We start from the raw sequence: 23113 nt of genomic DNA on the forward strand, positions 1-23113 counted from the left end.
GCCAGCAACCTGCGGATGGTCGTGGGTTTCCCCTGGGCTGTGCCCGGTTTCCATCCACCATAATGCTGGCCACTGTCGTGTAAGTGAAATATTCTTGAGTACGGCGTAAAACACCAGTCAAATAAATCAAATAAATAAATAGGTTTCCCCCCACCCATTATATACTTGCTGTCTTTCAAAGAGTGAGTGAGTGCTTGGGTTTTAACGTGTCTTTCAAAGAGTGAGTGAGTGCTTGGGTTTGAACGTGTCTTTCAAAGACGAAATATTCTCAGGTATGTCACTAAACAACCATCGGAGAAGAAGAAAAAGCTTGAATGACCTTGAAATTCTGTCTGTTTTAGAATACAACCTTCAAAGTAAGCCTAATTTGTCATTTGGAGATTTCTTATGACGTGACATTGAATGGACAGATAAATATGCTAGCATGATGGTAATCATTAAATCACATTACGTGAAGATGCATGTACCAGTATGTATGCAAAGTTAACGGTTCTTGAAAGTGTTGAAAGACAGATTGTTAGATCTTTGATAGTATTAGATCCTTAAACAGTTTCCTTGATTTGGTGTTCGTGCATTGTAAATGCGGTACAATAGTGGTTTTGTTTTGGTTTGCTGCAGTACATGTGATTGGAACATGATCTGTTGAGGTGTTTGGGTGTTAGTGGGAAGAAGATAACATACAATTTTGTCAAAACTAAGTGAAAAAAGCAAAATGAGCAAGGTCAAAAAATTACAAAACAATTTTTGATCAGTGATGTACGTGGAAAGAAATTTAAATTTGCCTTCTGGAATTTTAAGGATTCTTTCTTCAGTGGCACCAACATGCAATTCTAAAACAGTTGATCTTGGGAGTATTTGGGTTTAAGGTTCCGCAGGGATATTAGAATCATCTCTGGACGACAGGTATTTATGACAAATCGCACTTAATGAACAGACCTGATGAAAAAACTGACAGGATTCAGTTGATGACAAAACAGCTGTTTTGTTAACAGCTTGTAGAATAAATGTAAGATTTGAAGATCAAAAAAGACAAAAAAAATCTTTTCTCAGAATAAAACCTAGCATGCAGGCAGATTCCGCAATATTAAAGGTGATGATTTCCTGACATAAGTTTGAATTGATCAAGATAATTCATTCAGCATGGAATTCAATATTCAGTCAAATTCCAGTTTGCCACAGACGATGATTTGCTTGGTTCGTTTTTCATCCCAACAGCTTGTCCATGTTTCTGCCAAAACCTTCATTTATTTATATTAAGTATTCCTGTCAGTTTTAGAAGATGTATTTAAGGCTTGATCGATGTACTTATATACACGGTGTTAGTGCATAATGGATTCTTATCTTGGTGGAAATGTAATATTGTTGCAAATGTCCAAATCCTTCTTGTAAATTTGAATAATTGACTCCGTTGCACAGGATATTGATAGTTTGTCTGCCAGTTTTCTCTCTTCTCTTGATAGGCCATCCAAGCCGCTTTGGCTCAAAGCCAACTTTTATGAAATTCACCTGTACATTTAATCAGATTCTCCAGATTTCTACAAGTTTGGCTGTCATGCTTCAGACTAGACTGCTATTCAGGTGGAGAGTAGTAAAGGCCTGACTAGACTGGTGTTCAGGTGTGGAAAGTAGTAAAGGCCTGACTAGACTGGTGTTTAGGTGTGGGGAGTAGTAAAGGCCTGACTAGACTGGTGTTTAGGTGTGGGGAGTAGCAAAGGCCTGACTAGACTGGTGTTCAGGTGTGGAGAGTAGGAAAGGCTTGTCTAGACTGGTGTTCAGGTGTGGAGAGTAGTAAAGGCCTGACTAGACTGGTGTTTAGGTGTGGGGAGTAGTAAAGGCCTGACTAGACTGGTGTTCAGGTGTGGAGAGTAGGAAAGGCTTGTCTAGACTGGTGTTCAGGTGTGGAGAGTAGTAAAGGCCTGACTAGAATGGTGTTCAGGAGTGGAGAGTAGTAAAGGCCTGACTAGACTGGTGTTCAGGTGTGGAGAGTAGTAAAGGCCTGACTAGGCTGGTGTTCAGGAGTGGAGAGTAGTAAAGGCCTGACTAGACTGGCGTTCCGGTGTGGAGAGTAGTAAAGGCCTGCTGTAGATTAGGACATTTTATACACCTCTTCATTATATTTGTAATTATTGCTGTTTCGTCAAGGGAGTTTAACGTGAACTCTTTTGAGGTGACATGAATGTGTATCAAGGACAGTCCCATTTTATCCCCGACCCCGAACCCCCACCTACCTGCAAACCTCTGGGTCTTTAAGCAGATTTACGTCATATTGCTGTCCTCTATTCCCAAGGATGTGAAATTTTGTAGGACAAGAAGAATCAACCAATTTAAGTTGCTACATTCTATGTTGGCAAGTTACTTTTTGTCAAACTGACATGCAGAAACAAAATAGTAACAAGTGAATCGGGATTTTATTATTTTCTTTTTTATTAGTTTTTATTATTTTTATTTGCAAGGTTAGATCATGCAACAATTAATCAAGCTGTGGAAATTTGCTTAAACATAAACTCAGGTAAAAAACCTTAATGAATGAAGAAGGCGTCTTGACATGAAGGAAACATGTATTCAGATTTTCTGTTTGTTGGCTGCTTATTCAGAAAATGGTAATTTGGCAATAAATTTACATTCTCAGATGAAGAATACAGAGGAATTTTCAAGTATCAGACCTGTCTTCATATCCGAATGGACCATCTTGAGCATAAAGAAATCCCTGAAAAAAAAACTGGAATGGCTTTATTTTCGTTCTTGTTCCCCTGTCTGATCTGTACCGTTTTAGGTATTGTGATAATACAGTTCACGAGCAGAACAGAAAATTAGAAACTCGTGGAACAGTCAGTGATGTTGCGTACACATTTCCTTGTAACCAGCTGACACATTAATATGTAAGTTCCCAAAGCCTAGCCACCGTTGTGTTGGCTTGACACCCCAGGGATTCATCATGGCTGAAAGAATTGAATAGACTCGTAAGCTTCAAGCTTTCTCAATTTAACTCGAGCACTTTTTCAATTAAAGAGAGAAAGGTCCCACTCGGGAATTCGTCTGCTGTGCCTGTCAGTCTGCCGTCAATTGATTAAACACCCAATGAGGAAGCGGGAAATAATTACCCTCGCTCAGAGGTCAATTTCCATATTTTCCGTGATATTGAAAGGCTCATACGAATATTAATACCTGATGGTTTCCACCGGAAAGGTGCAAGTTGGGAATGACAGACAACAAATATTGACCGTCTACTGGATGGGTGGTGTGCTTTTTGTTTGGTTTTTTTTTTTCTGCTTACTTTTTACATACCAACATTTCTGTGGATGCAACTTTGAGATGTGACTGGAAATAACAATTTTGGAATTTGTCTGCAGTTGTGAGAAGTTGGAAATCTGTATGGAAGTGTAACATTTCTTAACATTTTGCTGAAGAGCCATTTGCATCGACTCACAACAAGCATGTGTTGAAATTATGACACTGAACATGAACTTTTGATGGCTGTTCAATGACAACATCTGTATACCAAAGAGCTTTCTCGCCTGACATGTTTTTTTCGAGATAATGATACGCACTTTTCTTTGAGATGTTGAAGCAGTCTAGTCCTGTGATCCTGAGTACATGTTTGGAATTTGGATAAAAACTGCACATCTGCCTGGTCTACATGTCACTGATGCCAGAAACTGAACCGTGTCATGGAACAATTTTCAGAGGATTTCTGCTTTCCCATATATTTTTATCTTGAGTGTTTAGAGCAACTTCAACCAAAGCTGTCTTTATACCGTTTATAATGTCATCAGTTGAATCGTGATGTTGCAATCTGTAAAATCTATGAAGGCCTATTAAGAGACAATTAACATGACCTTCAGCTGACATTGACATCACCAAGCTGTCACCGCGAAAGGACGTCCCATCAACGGCATGGCCATTTCTTCGTTTTTTGTTTTTTTTTGGGACGTCAAATTTTTGCACTACATGTATCTCATTAAATTAAAAGCAGTTCATTGGTGTTCTGTTAGGTGGGTTTAATGCATTACGGTACTCCAAGGAACGGACTCTTCACGACTGGAGCTCAAGCCAGGTGGTTTGCTGTATATTATCGTGAGGCATCAAACATTAACCTGTCTGTAGCTGTGACATGATGGAATATATCTGTAAGACTAAGTGGACACGCATACAGTCCTTCGCCTGGGACAGTCAGCACGAGGGCAGTGTGATTCACAGAGACTACAGCTTTCCTGTCACCAGGCACACCTACGCCAGGTGTGCTATCTTAACGAAGTGCAGGTATTCGGCCCACTTTCAGTCTTTATCTATCCATTATGAACCAGGACAAGCTATTGTGATGATTATATAAGTATAAGCGTCATGTCCGACATTCGTATACCACTCGTAGTCCGTAAAGGGCGTTTCAAGTTGATAATCGCAAGATCCATTTCCAAAACATTTTAGTTTGCTTGTACGAAGTATGCAATTGTTACGATGTTCTTAGGTCGATGTTAGGAAGTAAGACCAGGTATTGTGATGATTCATAGTTCATAGTTTCAAAGTAGGGCAAGATGTTGTGATGAAGGCTTTAGTTCAGTTACAAGGTAATGTGAGGTATTGCGATGAAGGTATTAGTTCATCGTTACAAAGTAGGGCGAGGTATTGAGATGAAGGTTTTATTTCGCTGTTGTAAAGTAGAGCGAGGTATTTTGATGAAGGGTTTAGTTCACAGTTACAAAGTAAGCAAGGCATTGTGATGAAGGCTTTAATTCACCATTACAAAGTAGTACCCAATATTGTGATGAAGGTTTCAGTTCATCATTTTGTGATGAAAGATGTTGTTCGTTACAAGGTAGGGCAAGGTATTGGGATGAAGGTTTTAGTTCACCATTACAAAGTAGAGCAAGGTATTGTGGAGAAAGCTTTAGTTTACCCTTACAAGGTATTGTGATGAAGAGTTTAGTTCACCGTTACAAGGTATTGTGATGAAGGCTTTTGTTCATCATTACAAATTAAGGTGAGGTATTGTGACGAAGATTTTAGTGCACCATTACGAAGTAGGGCGAGATGTTGAGATGAAGGCTTTATTTCGCCGTTACAGAGTTGGGCAAGGTATTGGGATGAAGGTTTTATTTCGCCATTATAAAGTAGGGCAAGGTATTGCGATGAAGGTTTAAGTTCACCATGACAAAGTAGAGCGAGGAAGTCTGAAGAAAGCTTTAGTTTACTCTTACAGGGTACTGTGATGAAGACTTTAGTTCACTGTTTCAAGGTATTATGATGAAGGTTTTAGTTCACCATTACAAATTAGGGCAAGGTATTTTGATGAAGGTTTTATTTCGCCAGTATAAAGTAGAGCAAGGTATTGTGACAAAGACTTCAGTTCACTGTTACAAGGTATTGCCAAGTATTGTGAGGAAAATTTTCGTTCACCACTACAAAGTAGGGCAAGGTATTGTGATGAAGGTTTTAGTTTGGTGTTTCAAAGTTGGGTGAGGTGTTGGGATGAAGGCTTTATTTCGCCATTATAAAGTAGGGCTAGGTAGTTTGATGAAGGTTTTAGTTTTTCCGTTTCAGTGTGGGGGCGAGGTATTGTGATGAAGGATTTAGTTCACCGTTACAACGTAGGGCAAGATATTGTGATGGCGGCTTTAGTTCACTGTTTTGTGATGAAGGCTTTAGTTCACCATTTCAGAGTTTGGCGAGGTATTGTGACTGTGGTTTTGGAAGTAAGGCGAGGTACGGTATAGTTATGATATTCGAAAGTAACAGTGTCTATGTTTGATGTAGACTATTTTTGTTAAACTTTGGTTGGTTGTGTACAACAAACTTACATGTTGGTATGTATATTTACAATTTAATATTTACGTGTTTTCAGGTTAGAATTTCTGTAATTCTTCAACCTTTTTGCAAGGAGTTTACTCAAGCATATTCTGAACATATTATTCTGTGTAGACTGGTACAATTATACTTTTTGTAAAGCTGTGAAATTGGCCAGCCCAACCAATCTTTCTGTGTCCAAAATCAAATTATAAATGTGCATAAAGTGCTCTGAAAGTTACTCATTCATATGCAAAAAAGGTGGAGGAATTATTAGGGTAGCCTATGACTTCAGGGTTGTTGTAAGTGTTCTGGCCATCAACCAGAAATTGACTTGTTAGACAGCTCTTCATGTATATATTGATCACTTGGTGGGGTGCTCCTTTTTATCATGGACCATTCATTTAACAAGGGTGCGGAATGTAAGGTGATATCACACCTATACTAAATGCAAATTTGCACTTGTTATGGAGCTGATAGTATAGTCTTTTCACAGTTCTATCTTGGGAGCAATATGAACCTTAGGTTTCTCATAGTTACCCTGAGTTTCTCATAGTTACCCTGGGTTTCTCATAGTTACCCTGAGTTTCTCATAGTTACCCCGAGTTTCTCATAGTTACCCTCATTGCATGCTGTTGTGTTAGGTTTAACTTGGCTCTACACACCTTTAGGGGTGACCTCGGTGACCTTCTGCCTGAAGGGGTTTGGCAGCCAGTAATTGGAAGCCTGATTGTCCAGGCCATTTAGAAGAAGATCTTTGTTGGCTGAAATCAGGACTGTTGTCAAATTAGTTGCAGATCCAGTCAGTCGATATATCCTTGAACTATGAAGTTATGATGATTTGAATGAAGAGTATGTACTTTAATTGAATATCTTCAAGACACTATACTGGAGATGTATGGCAAAAGACCAATCAGTGTGAATCCAATCGAATTCTTTCTGTTATTTTAGAATAACCTAAATAATTATCTTTGTCAGAATATCAACTTCATTTCTACATGTTACCATTTAAAAAAAAAAAAATTTTGTAAGCAGGTTGCAGTAGAACATTTTCAATATTTAGCCCCTTTTTAACACAATAAGTAGCACAGGAATGACTGTTATTTACTGAAAGGAAATGATTTAAATTATTCTTAGTATTAAAATACAGAAAATTTGAATGGGTTAACACATTCTGACGTTTGCCCCAAAATCTCTGATATAGCCTCTTTATACTTCACTAGAATTCTTCTGGGTTATTTTTTTTTTTTTTTTTTTTTTACTTCATTGAATTATTACACTGATAATCTTGTGTTCCATGCATCAGTTATGATTTTTATATCACGAGCTCAGAAGGGTATGCCACTCCATTCCCCTGACGCGTAGTTCAGTATTGTCCAGTATTGTTAAGAACATAGCCTTGAACACTTTCAGCCAGGTAACATGTATTGTGTCATTTTTTTTCAGTCAGAGAGTCAGTCACTCAGTCATATTATTGTTATCAATCTGTCTTCTGTCTCCTTCAGGGTGAACGACATCATCATCAAGGTCAACGAGCAGGATGTGTCCAATGTCAGCCATTCTGACGCTGTTTTAGCACTTAAAGCTGCGGGATCACGGGTAGCCCTGGTAAGCATCTCATAAAGTCCACTAAGCTGCCATGGCCGTTGGGCGTTTATAGTTTGGCCTTCATTCAAGATTACACAAACAACTGTGTTTCTGTCCACAAAGTATCACAACGCGTAAGAAAAGTTTCCTGCTTGGTACCAAATTTAAGTTAAATCTGGGTTGGGCGTGTGACACGGTACTTAGGGAAGAGCTCAGAAGTCAGACGGTGTCCAGTGTGTGGATATGCCTTAAGATGCAGGATATGCCTGCTGTGTCATACGTCTGATGATCAAGCTAAACTGCCCCCTTATCTGTTCCTGACCAATCCACCTGGTAAAGTGTGAAGACCACATGTATCTGCCCAACAGCTGGAAGCTTCACTCAGCCGCGAGGACAACAACTTTTCTTACCCTCTGTTCACATAACTGAAACTTCACGCTATGAACTCAGTTTACTAATCTGCTGTGTACAAAGTCTTACGGTTGATTTTCTCCACTGTGTTTTTCCAAAAAAAACACAACAAACAAAACATTTTGTTGGTATGGATTATATTTTTTTACAGCTTCAGAGAGCAAGTCTGTAATATCACTCAAGCAGATGGTATATCACAATGGATGAGCATACGCCAGCTTGTCAACACAATTACAAAAATATACTTGCCATTGTGATATGGGCATCTCGAGGAAGCAAATCATACTTGTAAAAAAAGGAAAATTTGGCGCTAAGATTAGGGATTTGAAACAATGTTGATGTTTTTTGTTCTGTCCGTGCACTGTAGGCCCATATGTACATAAATATTTGCATGTGATTTTCCAAAAATAAAACTGCAAAAGTATGATCCTGATTATTTATAATTTTGAATTCTTATACAACACGAAATGCCTGGTAGAATTAATAAAAGTCTCCAAAACAATGTAGGTTCTGTCCGGGCCATAGCTTTCTGCATCAAACATGCAAGACACAGCTTTCGCTTACGCTGTGTAGGCTATGCGGGAATAAAATCCATTTTTACACCTATAATTTGTATACCAGTACATCCATACATTATTCCACCTTACCAGTGTAAGCCCTAATGATCTATTAACAGTATTCATTGTGTGGAGATTAGGGTGTCAATCTATGTATTGTGTGTCACCTCAAGTTTGGCATGTAAAAATGCATTCTCAGATAGAAATAAAAACCATAAAATGATACGTCAATGTCAACACTTAGGTTTTTCTGATGAGATATTAATCAGACTTCACAAGAATCTATGACATGAACCTATTGGGTGAATGAATCAGCCAATCAGAATCAAGCAAAATGTGTCACTTGAAAAATGCTAATCTTTGGGTAAAATACAGTAAGCAAGCGAGTATTCAAATATATGCAAATACCAATCAAGGCACTTGTCAATCACTCCAACTATAGACCCAAATCTGACCATAGATGTATTTTTTACAAAACCTTCATTGGTTATAAAATCACTTAAATACACCCAATTTAACCTTTTTCGTGGTGGTAAAATTCACTGGAGTGCCTTAGATACAAGGAGATAAATACAATCGGTTTGCGTACGTGTAATCTAATTCTGTCTGTCATTGAAAGTTGTAAGTAATTCACTGTGAAGGTGTAAATGAATGCATTGAAGCCCGTCTGTTAGACTAAATTTGCCTGGGGACCTGCATTGAAAACAAGACCACAAGTCAAAGGATAAATCCCTCCCAATTCCTCGGAAGCAAGACGTTCTGTTCTCATCAGCCCAGTCTGGTCGTCTTCAGTAGCTAACAGTGAGACTCAAAAAGGTGATTGTTTCCATACATGCACAAGTGTATAGGCCTACATGTGCACTCTGTTTCTGTCACTCAAAGTGAATAAACAAAACTGTGTCCCTGAATTTTATTCAGTGTATGATTGTCAAGCTGAATGTACAGTTTGAATCCTTGAGGGAGTGAAGGTGTTACATTCAAGCACAACACATATACCCTGAGCCTGCAGGGTTTGCAAGTGTATTCTCAGCCATAAAAATTGTTCTTTCCCACATGTATCCCAATATTCAAAACATTTCAAACACGAGTCTAATTTTGCAGCTGTTTCCTCCCTCTCTGTCTTTTTTATATCTTCTATATCTGAATGCGTGATAGCACTGGCCCCACAAAGGAACCCCTTCAGTACAGGCCAGCGTGTGGGAAAATTTCCTAATATATTCGGACTCAGCTGCCAATCATCCATTTTTCCCGCCAAAACCATACCATTGTGATTATTCCAAGGGGCGGATCACTGAAAATAAATATGATCGGTCAGTGTTGAATTTTTTAAGTTGTCAGTTATAGTCACGTGACTGTGAGCTCTAAGGGAATGTTAGCATCACATTTACAGTAATACATCATTTAAAAATTGTTGCAGTGTACGAATACGTGTATGTGAAACCTGTGATTGGTGTATTTGTATGTAGGCTTGCTTCCTCTCCGGACGTATGTGGGAAGGTCTGTCATCAACCTGTGGATGGTCGTGGGTTTCCCCCGGGCTCTGCCCGGTTTCCACCCACTGTAATACTGGTCACCGTCGTATCAGTGAAATATTCTTGAGTACGGTGTAAAACACCAATCAAATAAATAAATAAATAAATTTGTACCCATTGGCACCCATTTCCACATTTGCCAACACCGTGTTCAGGTATGACAAATCACAGACATTTAAAATGGAGCTTCCCGTCTGGGCGTTTCAGTCAGCAGATGCTTTCCTTTCACCTAATATTTTTTTTATTACTTGCTCAGACATGTAAAATGTCTTGGACACCAGTCTCTGTCGACTTAACAAGACAGTCGTAGGTCCACATTTAGCTCATATGCGATTGCCTGTTTTAGACTGACTTGTCTCCCTTCAAGACACATCCGGCACGTGTCCGATCATCTGGACCGGGCGGTTATGCCTACATGTACTTAGCCAGGAGTGCGATCCTAGAGATTGAACACGAACAGCATGGATCCTACATTGGCATGCCACCTTGTCCGGTCCGCCATTCCGACTTATGAGCTCTTCTCTTACCCTAAATGATCTAAAATTTTGCACATGACTAAGTTGCTCATTTTCCCAGATTCTGGGAGTTTTATTGATTTTAGAAAGGTTCTTTGAGGGGTATTTGGAAGGTAGGATGATATCCTAGCAGGGAAAATGTATATTTTAGCACCAGAGGAAATATCTCATGACATTTATTTGCCTGCAGAAATGCTCTTTTTCGCTCAGATTTTTCTGTCATTTAGAGTATGTGTTGCTACATGACATAGTGTATCAGAATTTAATGTTGAAGTAAATCATAGGGGTGGTATCTCGGGAATCACTGTCCTGATGGTGGATTGTGTGTCATTGGCCTACATTCGAGACTACAGGATGTTTGATTAAGCGTGAAGAAAGTTAGATCTTTATGGAGATTGTTGATAAAAATAAAGTCTATGAGTTCTTTCATTTTTAATTTCAAAATAAGCACTAATAGTCGTTTATTTTATAATACATGATCTTTCTCCTCTCCCACTGCCTTGATTATGGTTTTCACATGTCTCTGGCAGCTATCCAAGATCAGGCATTATCTCTAATCTGACATCTGATAGGGTTTTGCTCTAATCCCACAGCGTGTTATTCATGTGGGACTTTGAAACTGTTTCTTTTTTTTTTCAAGGTTTCAGATGGTGTTTTTTCTATTTAACAGGATTCTGTAAATTTAGTCTGTCAAAATTTAGATATTTTTCTTGAATGGTCAAGAAATCCATCATTTTCTCTCGTATAAAGGATGTCACATCGTGGGTGTAAATCTCTAGCTTTTGTAATGCTGTGTCGAGGAATAGTGTGTAATGTCCTATCGAGGTATGCGTGATAATGTCATATCGAGGTATGTGGAGACTTGCCAGCCTGCTGAAAAGTCAACCCAGCTTAGGGAAACTGCATCAGGGTCTCATGAAATATGGATGGTAGCTTTAGGATTACTAGGTGAAATGAGCAGATGGGATTGTGACAGACGGTTCTTAATGGCGCTCTTTGCAGAATGAGATGCCATGGTATCAAAAACACTCTGACGCTAATAGCAGACGCTATGGAGAGCCTCGCTCGTCAGAGTTTCAGCTTTGGAAGCCTATAATGGACCAGTAACCTCTCGATGAAGCCTCATAAAAGGGAAATATAACCCTCAGGCGCCCAGATCATAATTCCATCAAAGACGCAAACATTTATGTGTTCTGAAGGAACTGATCGTGCTTTTGAGGAAACATTTCAACAAAATTGCTAGAATTGTGAATATGGCACCCATCTTTGATGTAATTGGAAAGATCTGAGGAGTTTTAAAACGCATGCTGAGCAAAACCATCAATAAACACCTTGATGTTCTCTTCAGCTTTATTGTGCCGATGTTAGACTAAAATTGTGAACAGGATTGCTCAAATATAGTCATATTAATTACGAAGAGATGGTGGAAGTTTTAAACGATAAGTATTTATCAGACAGCAAGGTCATGATCAAGATGAAAGAATATGTTTTTTATATGTATGTTTTTTATGTATTTTTGTTTTGGCTTTTCAAGAAGTCCTGTTCTTGGGTTAAAGTCCTATAGATGTATAGAATCTTTCTCATAGATGTGTTCTAACAGCTGTCATAGTTGACATCATAACTGCAGGCTACTTAATTTCAGGACTGACACCTGGGATCTCAGGAAAACTGGTTTATAGGCGTTTCTACACCCCAAGCTATGTACCTCTTTTTCTTTTTCTTTTTTTGGTACATTTATGTGTTTGCGCAGGTTTCATATATCCTTTGAAATGTTGGTGGGTTTGTTCTAAAAGTCACAGAATTATTTCACCACAATTTTATCCATGTCCATTTTTTTTTTATCTTGTAGTTTGTCAAACGCCCCAAACCTCCTGTTGAAAAAGTATTGGAAATTAACCTTGTCAAAGGAGATAAAGGTAAGACAATTAACATAACCAGCATTTGATGTAAGTGTCTGGGCTTATTTTTCTGGGACTTTAGGCATATTTTCAAGAAGCATTATATAATTTGTTGTTTCATTGGATTTCTGGGTGATGGGATTTTTGAATGACATTTATTGTGTGATATATATATATATATATATATATATATATATATGCCATAATGCTGGCAGAGGTCGTATAAATGATATCTTCTTCAGTACAGCGCAATATACCAATCAAATAATAAATGAACTGTCTGATCTATAGGTACAGCATGAATTTAAATTGAATCCATTTTCAGTGTGTGAGAGTCTGCCAGAAACAAATGGAGGTTTTCATCTGCTTGTATCTCTCAATACAGATACATCCGTACCTCTGCAACACCTTGGCCTGTATTTATCAAAGAACTTAAGACCTAAGTCATAAATGACAACTCATCAGAAAGCTGAACTCATAACGAGAAAGACTTCAAGTAGTGGTTTGTACATTGTTATAACAAAATAATTGTAGCTGTGTTTGAATATATGACTTAAATATTAAGGAGTTTGATGAATACAAGCCATGATATTGATTACACAAAGCCATTTCTGACTGTTGTCAATATTTAAAACTTCCTCACAATGCTTAGTTTGTGTTACAGGAAGTTGAAATTGTGGTACTTTTGTCATTTAGGTCATATTTATGAGGTGATTTTAATTTAAATTTTAATTTATAGGGCCCCAATAGAAGCTTTAAAGTCATGTTTCAAATTTTGACTCAAGTCAGTAATAGTTTTGTGAAATCGGCCCAAGAGAAAATGACAAGGCAATGTTTGTTTGGTGTTGCTTCTTAAAAATATTATTTTTTCCAGCTTGAATTTAAAGTATGTTTTGTTCATTTTTGGAAAATGCTTGGTTCATTGAAGCTGAATTATCTGTGCAGATTCACAAAATCTGAACATTCATCAGACTTGAGCAAAGGTGAAAGCCTGCCGATGATGTATTGTGTGCGATGAACATGTATATAGAGATTTCACAAAACTGGAATTTGGTGGCTTTATCAAGACAATATCTTTTTTGTTAAATTTCGACGTATTGGTTTAAAATGATGTATGAATTCATGAAGGTGAAGTTTTATTTTTGTATAAAAATTCAACAAAAAACATTACAGAGAATGCGATAAATTGAGTATCCAAACTGGTTTCGCCTAAACTTCATCTGTAGATTTTTTTGTATGAAGAATCAAGGTATAAAGTTCAGCTTGTATTAGCATGCCTTGGAGACATAACACTAAACATGTTCATCGATAGTGATACCTACCTTTTTTTTTTCCCCGAGTACGCTCAGTTCAGCACACGATCATGACATGATGAATACGCTTTTAGAAGAAACCCCAAGAGACTCGTAGATTGCAGCCGAAAAAAACGATTTAGCGATTCAGCTGAGAGGTAGAACATGTGTCTGATATCTGAGGTCTCGCACCTCTCATTACAAGAACGAAATTTTTGCTGAATTACCAACTTTCTGAAGTCTCGAAGGATTTGTGGAGAGAAAAGGAAAGTGATAAATATTATTTTGCCTTTCGTCTTTATAATGATGGGCATAGTAACCCACAAAGTAAAAGCTTCTGTTCATTAGAGCTGTTCGTGTAAAGCTGTTCTTGTAGCAGAAGTGAATTGATGCAGATATCCATTCGTCCTTGATAAAGTGCATTATTGTCCCAACTTAGTTTGTTAATGTGGTTTTAAATTCTGAATACGTCATTAAAAATTCAGTACATTTGGGGTGTGATGCTGGAGTTAATGGTGTGACAGAGGAGTGATGTTAGTCTGCCTGGAAATGTCATGCACTGCTGGCTGTTGAAAGAATTTAATGAGTACTGAAAAAAAAACTTCAGCTGCTGCAAGTCATTAATATTTGTCTTAATTTTTATTTTAAAAAATCTAAATAAAGTATTATATATAAATATCCGTTATGTGCATTAGTATTTTGCTTTGTTTAGCTAGATAAAATTGTCACTTTATAACCATTATCGTGACAATTAATTTTCAGTCATGTACTCCCCAAAATATGGCTGTATTTTGAGTAAAGCTATAATCATTCATTATCCAGTCAGGTAATTATTTCTCATCGGGTTTCTTTTTTTAGATTATTGACGTCCAGTATTGTTTTTTTCTTGGCTATCTATGTCTCCAGGGAGAGCTTTTTTTGGAGAATTTGATTGCCTCTGCATATAGGGCTCTGAAATCAGCTTACAAAAATAAGCCCTCTCTACAGCTTTTTTTTTCTGTAATTTTACAAAAACATAATTTTCTCTACATTGGAAGTTCTCCGTCTAAACGTTGAAGTTTTCTTAAAAGTGCTGTTGTTTTGTGTTTTTGTTGTTTTCTTTTTGTGGTATTTTGGCTTTCTGTTTTTTTGTTTTGTGTGTGTGTATGTGTGTGTGTGTGTGCATTTTTGTCTTGTAAATGGAAGACTATCATGTATCAGTTATAAAAAAGCAATAGATTTTTCAGCGTCTAATGTTAACAATCCAAACCACTGAGGCAGCTGTCAGTACAGAATTGTACAGCCTGTTAGAAGTTCATGAATGATGGTGGGAGCCATGGGAAAAAAACACACCGTTACATTAGCGCCTTGTAACACCCCCAGAAAGATAGCTCCAAATGTGTGCATGCTGCCCTTGTGGATGTAAAATTGCAGCGGTGGTACAAGGGTTTGAATAATGGAGTGCATCTGTGAGGTGACAGGCCTACCATGACTCCACGCCTTCTGTGTTGTACCATAGGACAGCCATTATCACTCACCGTGAGCATATTTGCTGAAAGAATGAATGGTTAAGTGACCAAATCTTGACGGCTGTTTAGCGGTATTTTTATAGCCCTACAAAAGAAGCAAACATTAAAATATCCAAACCAGACTTCATTTATCTTGAGATAAAAAAAAAAAACAAAAAAAACAGGTATCTTGTAAGTATATCATACTTAAAAATAAAACGCATCACTTTAGGTCTTAAATAGACACTGCTATTCTTACTTGAAGACTTTTTGTCTTAAAAGTTACAGTAAATGGCCTAAAATTTTGTTCACAACGGAGTTGCACATTTTGCCAGATTATGGCCGTTTCATTGATCATGTTTCGAGACTTGTTTGATCATGTTTTGTGTGCTGAAATACAGGTTGTTGTTCAAGTGACAATCCTGTCAGGGGCTTGGCTGAAGTCCATTTGTGACTTGTCCCAGATGCATATGTGGCTTGTCTGAAAGACATTTGTGGTTTGCCTGAGGTGCAGTTTTGCCTTTTTTGAGGTGCACTTGTGGTTTGCCTGTGGTGCACTTGTGGCTTGTCTGACGTACACTTGTGGTTTGACTGAGGTGCTATGGTGGCTTGTCTGAGGTGCACTTCTGTCTTTTCTGAGGTGCTCTTTTGTCTTTTCTGAGGAGCTTTTCTGTCTTGTCTGAGGTGCACTTCTGTCTTGTTTGAGGTGCACTTCTGTGTTGTCTGAGGTGCACTTCTGTCTTTTCTGAGGTGCACTTCTGTCTTTTCTGAGGAGCACTTATGGCTTGTCTGCAGTACACTTATAGCTTGCCTGTTGAGCACTTGTGCTTGTCTGAAGTACACTTGTGGTTTGCCTGACGTGCACTTGTGGCTTGTGGCTTGTCTGTTGAGCACTTGTGGCTTGTCTGAAGTACAATTGTGGTGTGCGTGACGTGCAATTGTGGCTTGCCTGTGGTGCACTTGTGGTTTTGCTGTGGTGCACTCATGGCTTTGCTGTGGTGCAATTGTGAAATGTTCAGGGAAGACTGAAAGAAATATTTGCCCCAGTGTGCTAGACACCAGATCAAGATATCTCGGCGTTTTCTCTATACAAAGGTGTCAAAGGTATTCTGTTGTTGCCTTGGTTTTAAAGAACTTATAGATGACTTGATTTTACCAGTTAGATCCGCCAGTATTCAGTTCATGTTGACTTTACAGTGACCAGCATGGTAACGAGAACTACAGGTGCTAATGGCAGCAGTTAAGCTGTTCGTACATGGACACAAGACTGGGTTGGTGGTTCACAGTCAAGCTTAGTCAAGGGCATAAATTGAACGGCAATACCACAGAGGGGAACCTTATTTTTAGTCAAATCATGTGTTTTGTGTTCATCATAGCACTCCACATTTGTTGATTTTACCAGCCTTGCAGGAGCCTCTGTGGCTCAGATGGTTAGCGCGCTAGCGCAGTGTAATGACCCAGGAGCCTCTCAACAATGCAGTCGCTGTGAGTTCAAGTCCAGCTCATGCTGGCTTCCTCTCTGGCTGTACTTGGTAAGGTCTGTCAGTAACCTGCAGATGGTCGTGGGTTCCCCCCGGGTTCTACCTGGTTTCCTCCCACCATAATACTGGTCGCCGTCATTTAAGTAAAATATTCTTGAGTACAGCATAAAACACCAAATAAATAAAAAATAAATAACCAGCCTTGTACATATAGTTTGCGAATTTCTACACTCTTATTGCTTGCAGAGGACTTCGTGGTTCTTGGTTTAGGCTAGTTCCTTGCAACTTAGCCCAGTGCATCACATTAAATAGCAGTCAATCAATCAGTCAGTTAATCAGTCATCTTCTGCTTGATGTACTTTTCAAGGAATGAAGAATTCAAAGTCTTTTTGATGGTTGAATGCAAATTTATATATTGTTACAATAAGCAAATTTATGTATGGTTGCAATAAGCAATTTTATGTATTGTTGCAATAAGCAAATTTATGTATGGTTGCACTAAGCAAATTTATGTATTGTTGCAATAAGCGTGGGCAAAATCAGAAAGGGAAATCATCTGATTCATTGTTCACTGGGGTAAAATGCTCCTTTGCAAAATGAACTGAAGTCACAATAAGTCACAGTAATAAAGACATTAATTTGTTGTCTCCACCCTATCAAAATGTCAAAGGTATCAATATTGTGAATACTCTATCTACTGTGAGTTGGATATTGTACCAGATATTGAAACATTACTGTTTAATTTAAAAAGAAAGGATTGAAATGTATATGTTTATAAGAAAACTTTTGAAAGAATGAATCAGTGATGTAAAAAGTTTAACAAAAGTTATGTGTCCACAGGCTCCAACAAAGTTTATTGCTCAGAAATTCCAAAGTAATTGAAAAATGTTGAAAGAAGCACAAATGCCCAAACTGAAAAAACTAATCCAGCATGTTTCTTGTGGATTATAATAGCATTCCTGCAGTAGGTGCTTAAGAGACGGGAGGGGAAATGAGAGCATATTTGATGCAAACTTTCAAGCAACAGAGGCCCTTCAGACATCTTAGACTTTTCCAATCTCCCTCAACCTGACAACTCCAGGCATGCAGAGTATCATTTCCTGAAAACAATTACACTTAAATGTTAAAAAAAAAAAAATTACTCGTTGCTCTGGGGCCATACACTCTGCAATAAGTGTTCAGAGACTCGTTATGATTGGTTAGTTCGATCTTCTCATAAAATTGGTCTGGCAGAGTTTTACACAGCTTGACATTAAGTTAATACTACTTGCCCATAGCTGCAGGGGAGAGAAGTGGGTGGAAGTTCGATTAAAGTTTCTCCTTAATCTTGGGTGAAAGTCTGGTGTCCTTTGACGTGTGTAATTGACTGCCTGTTTTGATCAGGTTTCAGAGACCTTAAACATTTTTGTCTTACAGTTTGTTTGGATGGACTTGGGAAATGTGCTTGCTGGTTTATCCTTTGCCCTTTTGATAATTCCATATCTTCTGGAAATCAGAGTTCGACGTATGGTCTATATACTTTTATTTCATTGTACATGTTGACAGCAGGATTGAGGAAGAGGATGTATGCTCTGATCAGCTATTCCATTGGTTTTTTTTTCTTCCCCCAATATCATTATTTCCTTTTAGAGGCAACAAACACAATATCTGGCGCCAGTTTGTACTAGTTTTTTGATTACCCTACATGACCTTTAGTTTCGCCCACAAAAGGGCATTTTTATAGGCAAATAAATGTCACAAAATATAATTTTTGGGGCTGAAACTTACCATTATCCAGTAGAATATCATTATCCCATGTTACGAGCAAACTCAAAACACCTTTTTAAAGTTTAAAGGACTCTCAGAATCAGAAAAAATGGACAAGTTAGTCATGGACAAAATTTATGGTCTTTTAGAGTATGTCTCAATACATTCACAAATTTTCTTTCACATGTTTGTATCTTAATAACCTTTGACCCCTGAAAAAAAAAATTGACCAGAGGCCATGCCATGACACCATTTGTCAATTATCACACTGTCTTCAAGGCTCTGCTTTTAAACTCAATACTGTAGTCTTTGTATAATGTGATTTCTTCTTCTGTGCACCTGTTTTCTGCATTCAGGCACTTTTGTTTTGAATGTCCTTGACCCTTGTGAATGCAACAGAACATTTCTTTGTCCAACAAATTGGAACCATATTACATTGCCTGTTCAGCCTCAGTTCAATTCGTATTTTTGTCAAGCACTCATTGCCCTTCTTATGTCAAAATCAGCAAAGGCTACTTGTATCGTTGCAAACTTGACATCCACCTGGTTTGTGTCTGCACAACATTTTATCCATGTCCCTAATCATTGCACATCCCCCATCATTGCATATCCCCCATCATCGCATATCCCCCATCATTGCATATCCCCCATCATTGCATATCCCTCATCATTGCGTATCCCCAATCATTGGCAACTCAGCAGTGTAAATTTGGTTGGCAGCTCTGCTTGCTTTTTGTTTGCCTAATGGCCAGTAACAAATTTGATATCGGGACATCCAGTGGCTCTCATTTGGCAACTTATTCGTCAGCGCTCAACAATAATAACTGCTTTATTTTGTTACTAGCAGATCACTGGGTGTTTTGGTGCATTGAAACTCCTCCTGTATAATTAAGTATAGCATAGGGAGGAAAACCAGAGCAGCAATGATCGACCATGTGATAACTTGCAAATGGTCAAACTCAACCCGTGGCATCCTGTCAATTTACCTCAGAGTTTTATTCTAACTGTTTGTGTAAATGCTTTAACAGTAGCAAATTATACACCCCTTAGCACCATGGCAGAATTAAGTAAAAAAAAAAAAAAGTAATGAGGTGACATTGTTGTCTGTTGTCAGCAATTTCATGGCATTGCATTCTAGGTTGCAGTACCACATTCGTATCTCTGTTTTTCAGGTTCAGGATTCAGTATCACCAATGTGTCTCTCTTTTTTTCGGGTTTAGGATTCAGTTTCACACATGTGTATCTCTCTTTTGCTGGTTTAGAATTCCATATTAAAAGTGTAAGTCTTTGTTTTCCAGGTTTAGGATTCAGTATCACGTGTATCTCTGTTTTTCAGCTGTAGGATTCATTATCTCATGTGTGTCTCCCTGTTTCCTGGGTTTGTGATTCAGCATGTCATGTGTATCAGGTTTAGGATTCAATATTAGATGGTTATCTGTGTTTTCTGGGTATAGGATTCAGTATCATGTGTATATCTCCCTGTTTTCCAGGTTTAGGATTCAGTATCACTCTTGTATCTCTTTGTTTTCCAGCATTCAGTATCACGTGTATCTCTATGTTTTCCAGGGCTAGAATGCAATATCACATGTGTATCTCTATGTTTTCCAGATTTAGCATTCAGTATTCCATGTGTATCTCTGTTTTCCAGGTTTAGTATCACCTGTATCTGTATGTTTTCCAGGTTTAACATTCAGTGTCACCTGTTTCTCTATGCTTTCCAGGGTTAGAATACAGTATCACATGGGTATCTCTTTGTTTTCCAGGTTTACCATTCAGTATCACATGGGTATCTCTTTGTTTTCCAGGTTTACCATTCAGTATCACATGGGTATCTCTTTGTTTTCCAGGTTTACCATTCAGTATCACATGGGTATCTCTTTGTTTTCCAGGTTTACCATTCAGTATCACATGGGTATCTCTTTGTTTTCCAGGTTTACCATTCAGTATTATATGTGTGTCTTTATATGTTTTCCAGGGTTAGGATTCAGTATTGCGGGTGGCGTGGGAAATCAGCACATTCCAGGCGAGGATGGAATCTTTGTCACAAAAATCATTGAAGGCGGAGCAGCAGAGCAAGACGGCCGATTAGCTGTGGGAGACAGACTGATATATGTACGCATTCGTCCCATAATACCTCTGAAATACAATGAATACTATCAGTATACCGTATCATTTACCACCAATGCAGTCACTGTGAGTTCAAGTCCAGCCCATGGTGGCTTACTCTCTGGCAGTAAGACACAAGGTCTGCCAGCTGATGGTCATGGGTCTCCCCCGACTTCTGTCTGGTAATGCTGGTTGCCGTGATATAAGTGAAATAGTCTACAGTACAGAGTAAAACACCAATGTAATAAATAAAATATGTCATTTATTGTTGCAAGTGCATTCAAACTTGCTTTCGTGTTGGAGCATATTTAATAAAAAAAGACAAACTTCTGGGCCTCTATAGTAAAAAAAAAAAACAAATGAATATTTTACATGAAGATGTTCAGAAGTTCATCTTAATTTATGTTCAACATATCTCCTGTATGAGTGTGAAACTTACGTCATATTAAAGTTTGTTCTTAAGTTGACTTGATCACAATACTTGATCACAATGCTTGTCAGGTGGCAATTTTCACAATATTTGTTGACACACAGTGGAAGTCAAGACATGAAATCATTTGTCTAGTGAGCATGAAAAATGTATATTTTCAAGACAAAGTTTGGTCATACCTAAGGGTTAGAAAGGGCAACTATTTGTAGTTCCCTACTTGTGTGTTCACCATGAGAAGGGATTAGGACCAGTATTAAGTCATTGGGTGGGATGTCGTATGTGGTGCCCTCCACACAGGAGTCCTTTGAAACAGCGTTATAAAATATATCGACTTTTATACTGACTGTATAAAAGAAGATTCCACTGCAGTATGATGAAAATGATGTTGAAAACAATGTTAAACCACATGAAAAGAATCAAAAATCTGTAAATGGTACCCTGTGGATGGTCGTCAGCTTCCCCCGGGGTCTGCCCGGTTTCCTCCCACCATAATGCTGGCCGCCGTTGCATAAGTGAAATATTTTTGAGTATAGCGTAAAACACCAATCAAATAAATAAAGTAAATTGTACCAGGTGTCTTCTCTGCAGCAAATCTGTTACGAGTGTAGACAGGAAATGATTCTTTTATACCTGAGGACGTCACATTGTGTTAACATATGAAAAGGTCTGAACAGTTAAAGCAGGAAACCTTGATCATTAATTTACACATCCATTCATTCATTCCAACAATTTTAGTTCATGGAGGAAGGGAGACAACTGTCGCCATTGATGACATCACAATGTTTGTCCCCCTTTGTCACCTAAACAAAAGGCCATTGTGAGACAGTGACACAATTTATAATGTGGTGTAAGCTTTGTCACATTTTTGCCATACATTATATCACTTCGTTGCTTTGTTTCTCCAGGTAAATGACTGCAATCTTGAAAATGTTACACATGAAGAAGCAGTCGGAGCTCTGAAGCGAACTCAGGATAACGTCAAATTGGTCGTTCTGAAAACAGTATATTATCCAGAAAATGCACCGCAGGAGTTGTCCCCCCATTTGTCACCAGCGCCCCCTGTGGTCATGCCAGGTAAGCCGTGTGCGACTTTAGCGAGGTGACCAAGTAAACCTATAGCTACAGGAAGGGTAAAATATCATTAGCATGAAATACTGTGTGTGCTGTATTAAATCCCCGGGTGACGATTAAACACGTGTTTGTGTTGAACAGCATATTGTTGTTGCCCAGTCAAGTGAGAAGCTTGCCTGTCAGCCACATTGGTTACAGCCAGGTATGAATGCATTGTATTGTTTGAAAGCAAGAGATGCCTCCAGTTGTTCTTAGCTCTTTTCTATCTTTTATTCATGCTGTAACTTAAATGCTTCATGTAAATTGCCGAAAATTTTCATTATGACTAAGTTACTCATTATTTTCTAATTCCATGAGTTTTTTCACTTGTTTTTTTACGTGTGCTTGGAAGTTAGGATGATATATAACTAAGAATACTACTTATACCAAAGGCAATATTTTATGACACATATCCAATCAGATTACAATGGAACAATTATTTGTTTGCTTTTGTCTTTAGTCCAAGCAGACCCCATTCATCATGAACACCCTGTCCCTAAGGTTGCCCTGACGACTTCCAGCACATATCAAGCCCCTCCCACTCCACCGAAGCAGCACATTGACATGGTGGACACAGCGGAACCTTCCAGGTATGTCTAATAAGTTACTATAAATTTATGGAATTTTCCATCAACTAATGAGTTGTCCTGGCCAGGGGATCACATAGCGATCTTAGTCAAACCTTCAGTCATTAAATTTGGTATGTTCCTTTCTGTTTTAGCTGAAAAACACTTACCCAGAATTTTGACATTTTCAAGCAACATTTTAACCTTGTAATATAAGAAACAAGAATTTTGAAGTGATTAGAAAATCTTGACTTAAGTCTAAGATCGCTTCGTAATCCTGATGCCTGGGCCCTCTTGCACGAAGGGATATAACCATAGTAACACATGTAGCCATGGTGACATATGTTGCCATGGTAATTACAGTCGGCTTAGCCAAAAATCAATTTAAAAAAAAAAAGGCAAACCGTTGTACAAAAAAGTTGGTAAAAAATCACATGGAGCTGTGTGTGATTTACACGTGGTTTTTTTCGCCAACTTTGTGCAGCAGGGTGATGAGTTTGTGAAAAATTCTGTGAAGTAAAGGTGAGTGAACAGCATGCAGTGTGTCAACAGGTAGAGTAATTGAAATTGTCAGTTGAAAACCCATATATTTGTATGTCCTATTGACCATATTT

General features: G+C 38.2%; 1 protein-coding gene across 2 annotated transcripts in view; it reads left to right on the forward strand.

The window, feature by feature from the left end:
• The window catches only part of LOC135479111 (disks large homolog 1-like), a 137887-nt gene that overhangs the window by 74602 nt on the left and 40172 nt on the right, over positions 1-23113 (forward strand). For both annotated transcript variants that reach the window (XM_064758839.1, XM_064758840.1), the window contains exons 8-12: positions 7287-7389; positions 12233-12299; positions 20263-20399; positions 21729-21897; positions 22394-22523. In XM_064758839.1, the coding sequence (XP_064614909.1) occupies positions 7287-7389; positions 12233-12299; positions 20263-20399; positions 21729-21897; positions 22394-22523 (606 nt within the window). The remainder of the gene's footprint in view (positions 1-7286; positions 7390-12232; positions 12300-20262; positions 20400-21728; positions 21898-22393; positions 22524-23113) is intronic.

This window comes from Liolophura sinensis, chromosome 12 (genome assembly GCF_032854445.1).
Source record: "Liolophura sinensis isolate JHLJ2023 chromosome 12, CUHK_Ljap_v2, whole genome shotgun sequence".
Taxonomy (NCBI): domain Eukaryota; kingdom Metazoa; phylum Mollusca; class Polyplacophora; order Chitonida; family Chitonidae; genus Liolophura; species Liolophura sinensis.